Below are 2,106 nucleotides of genomic sequence, written 5' to 3' on the forward strand. Positions count from 1 at the left end.
GCAAAAGGTCCTGGACGTTGTTCTCCTGATCCATCATATCTGCCATAGTATTCACCACCACAGTCAGATTTGACAGTCTTAATTTTCTTTCCAAGTTGAAGTTCAACCTCAGCCTTGAAAGTCTTAAAAACGTCTAGGGATTGAGATTTCTCATGTATCAAATATAGGTAACCCTATCTAGAGTAGTCATCTATGAACGTAATGAAATATTGTTATCCATTCCAAGAAGTTGTAGGAAAAGGACCACAAATGTCTGTATGCACTAGTTCTAAGACGTCTTTAGCTCTTTCGACACCTAATTTCCTTATGTTTGTTCGTTTTCCCTTTATGCATTCAATACAGACCTCAAAGTCTGACAAATCCAAAGGGTCAAGAATTTCATCCAACACAAGTCTCTGAATTCTTTGTTTAGAGATATGGCCTAAACGCTTATGCCATAAGGTGGCTGAATTCTCATTCAATTTTCATTTTGTGCCATGTGAATTTATTTGCAGTATTTCATTATAGGAACTAACAACATCAAGCATGTAAAGATTATCAATTAAAAAACCATAACCAACCATATTTGAATTTTGGTAGAGACTAACTTTATTATTTCCAAATGAACAAGAAAATCCAAATTTGTCCAAACTAGAAATAGAAATCAAATTCCATCTAAAAGACGGTACAACAAAAGTCTCAAATAAATCCAAATAAAATCCAGTTTTTAACTGTAATCTAAAAGTGTTTCCACTGCAACCTTCTAGCCATCACCCACAAAGATGAATCTTTCATCATCACTTGGCAGTCGACTCCACAGGCAACCCTTTCTTCACACGCCATGCAGCATACTTGGGACACTCTTTCTTCATGTGTCCCGACTTCTTGCAGAAGTAACAGGTAAATTCCTCATACTTATTTTGTTTCTTTTGCTGAGAAGTCCCTTCCGCAACACCCTTGTCGAAGTCAAGTGAGCACTTTCAGTCCTATCTCTCTACAGCCTCTCCTCCTCTTGCACACAGTAAGATATAAGCTCATTGAGGGACCATTTGTCCTTCTAAGTGTTATATAGCTCACTTTGAATTGCCCAAAGTTTGCAGGAAGCGAGATCAAAACCAAGTGCATGAGCAGGTCTTCACCAAGCTCTAACTTAAGTGACTTGAGTTTTGATGCAAGATTGGACATCTCCATAATGTACTCCCTTATGTTCCCTTTGACTTTATACTTCATGGAAATGAGTTTAGCCAAAAGGTTACTCGTCTCCGCCTTTTCATTTTTGGCAAAGTATTGCTCAATTTCCTCAAGGAATTTCTTTGCACTTTGACCCTCAGAAATTGAGTCCCGAAACGCCTCTGGAATAGAGCGCTTCATGATCATAAGGCACATTCGGTTGGACCGATCCCACTTCTCAATATTTTTACCTCATTAGAGGTTTCCGGAGTGGAAATGGGTCATTCCATCCTCAGTGGCAAGTCCAAATCCATACATCCAAGAACAATTTCTACGGCTTCCTTCCAGACCTTAAAATTTGTCCCATTCAACATTGGGATAGAATTCACTTAGGCAGCATTTGCAGCACTGGTAATATTAACTAAAGAGAGAAGAAAAATAATAACATGTTCACAAATAATCAAGCAAGTCATATAAAGTATATATATAACAAGACATGCAAATATTTCCCATAACAGATCCATCACAAGATACCCTGCACAACATTAATTCTAGTCTTTGGACAGAGAAATTAATTTGTAATTGGTACTCTCAATGCAATGATCAAATATTGACAATTAGTTCTGACAAATAATAGCCTTTCTTTGGACCGACTATTATTCTCATGAAAAAAAAACTTTATAATTGTCACAAATTTATCATCGCAGGTATGTTATTATTTGACCAAATTGTGCCTTCCTTTGGGTCGAGCATAATTCGCATAAATAATTTCATACTAACATTCATGCAATTTAATTAAATCAATTTACGCAATAGAGGTTACTTTGACAACATAATGGTTTAATCAATTTAATTAAAATCATAGGACACGCAAATAAATGAAAATGATCCGTAATAATTGAATTTGCACCCAATTATAATAGCAGTAAATGTTTGAAAACAATATTATGGTAAACT

At 35.9% G+C, this 2,106-nt stretch overlaps 1 protein-coding gene across 1 annotated transcript; it reads right to left on the reverse strand.

The window, feature by feature from the left end:
* Nucleotides 1–945: 945 nt before the first annotated feature.
* LOC114368164 lies at nt 946–1,350 on the reverse strand. The gene has a single exon (XM_028325502.1). The coding sequence runs from the start codon at nt 1,348–1,350 to the stop codon at nt 946–948; it is 405 nt and encodes a 134-aa protein (XP_028181303.1).
* Nucleotides 1,351–2,106: the final 756 nt, after the last annotated feature.

The sequence above is a fragment of the Glycine soja genome, chromosome 9, assembly GCF_004193775.1.
Source record: "Glycine soja cultivar W05 chromosome 9, ASM419377v2, whole genome shotgun sequence".
Taxonomy (NCBI): Eukaryota; Viridiplantae; Streptophyta; class Magnoliopsida; order Fabales; family Fabaceae; genus Glycine; species Glycine soja.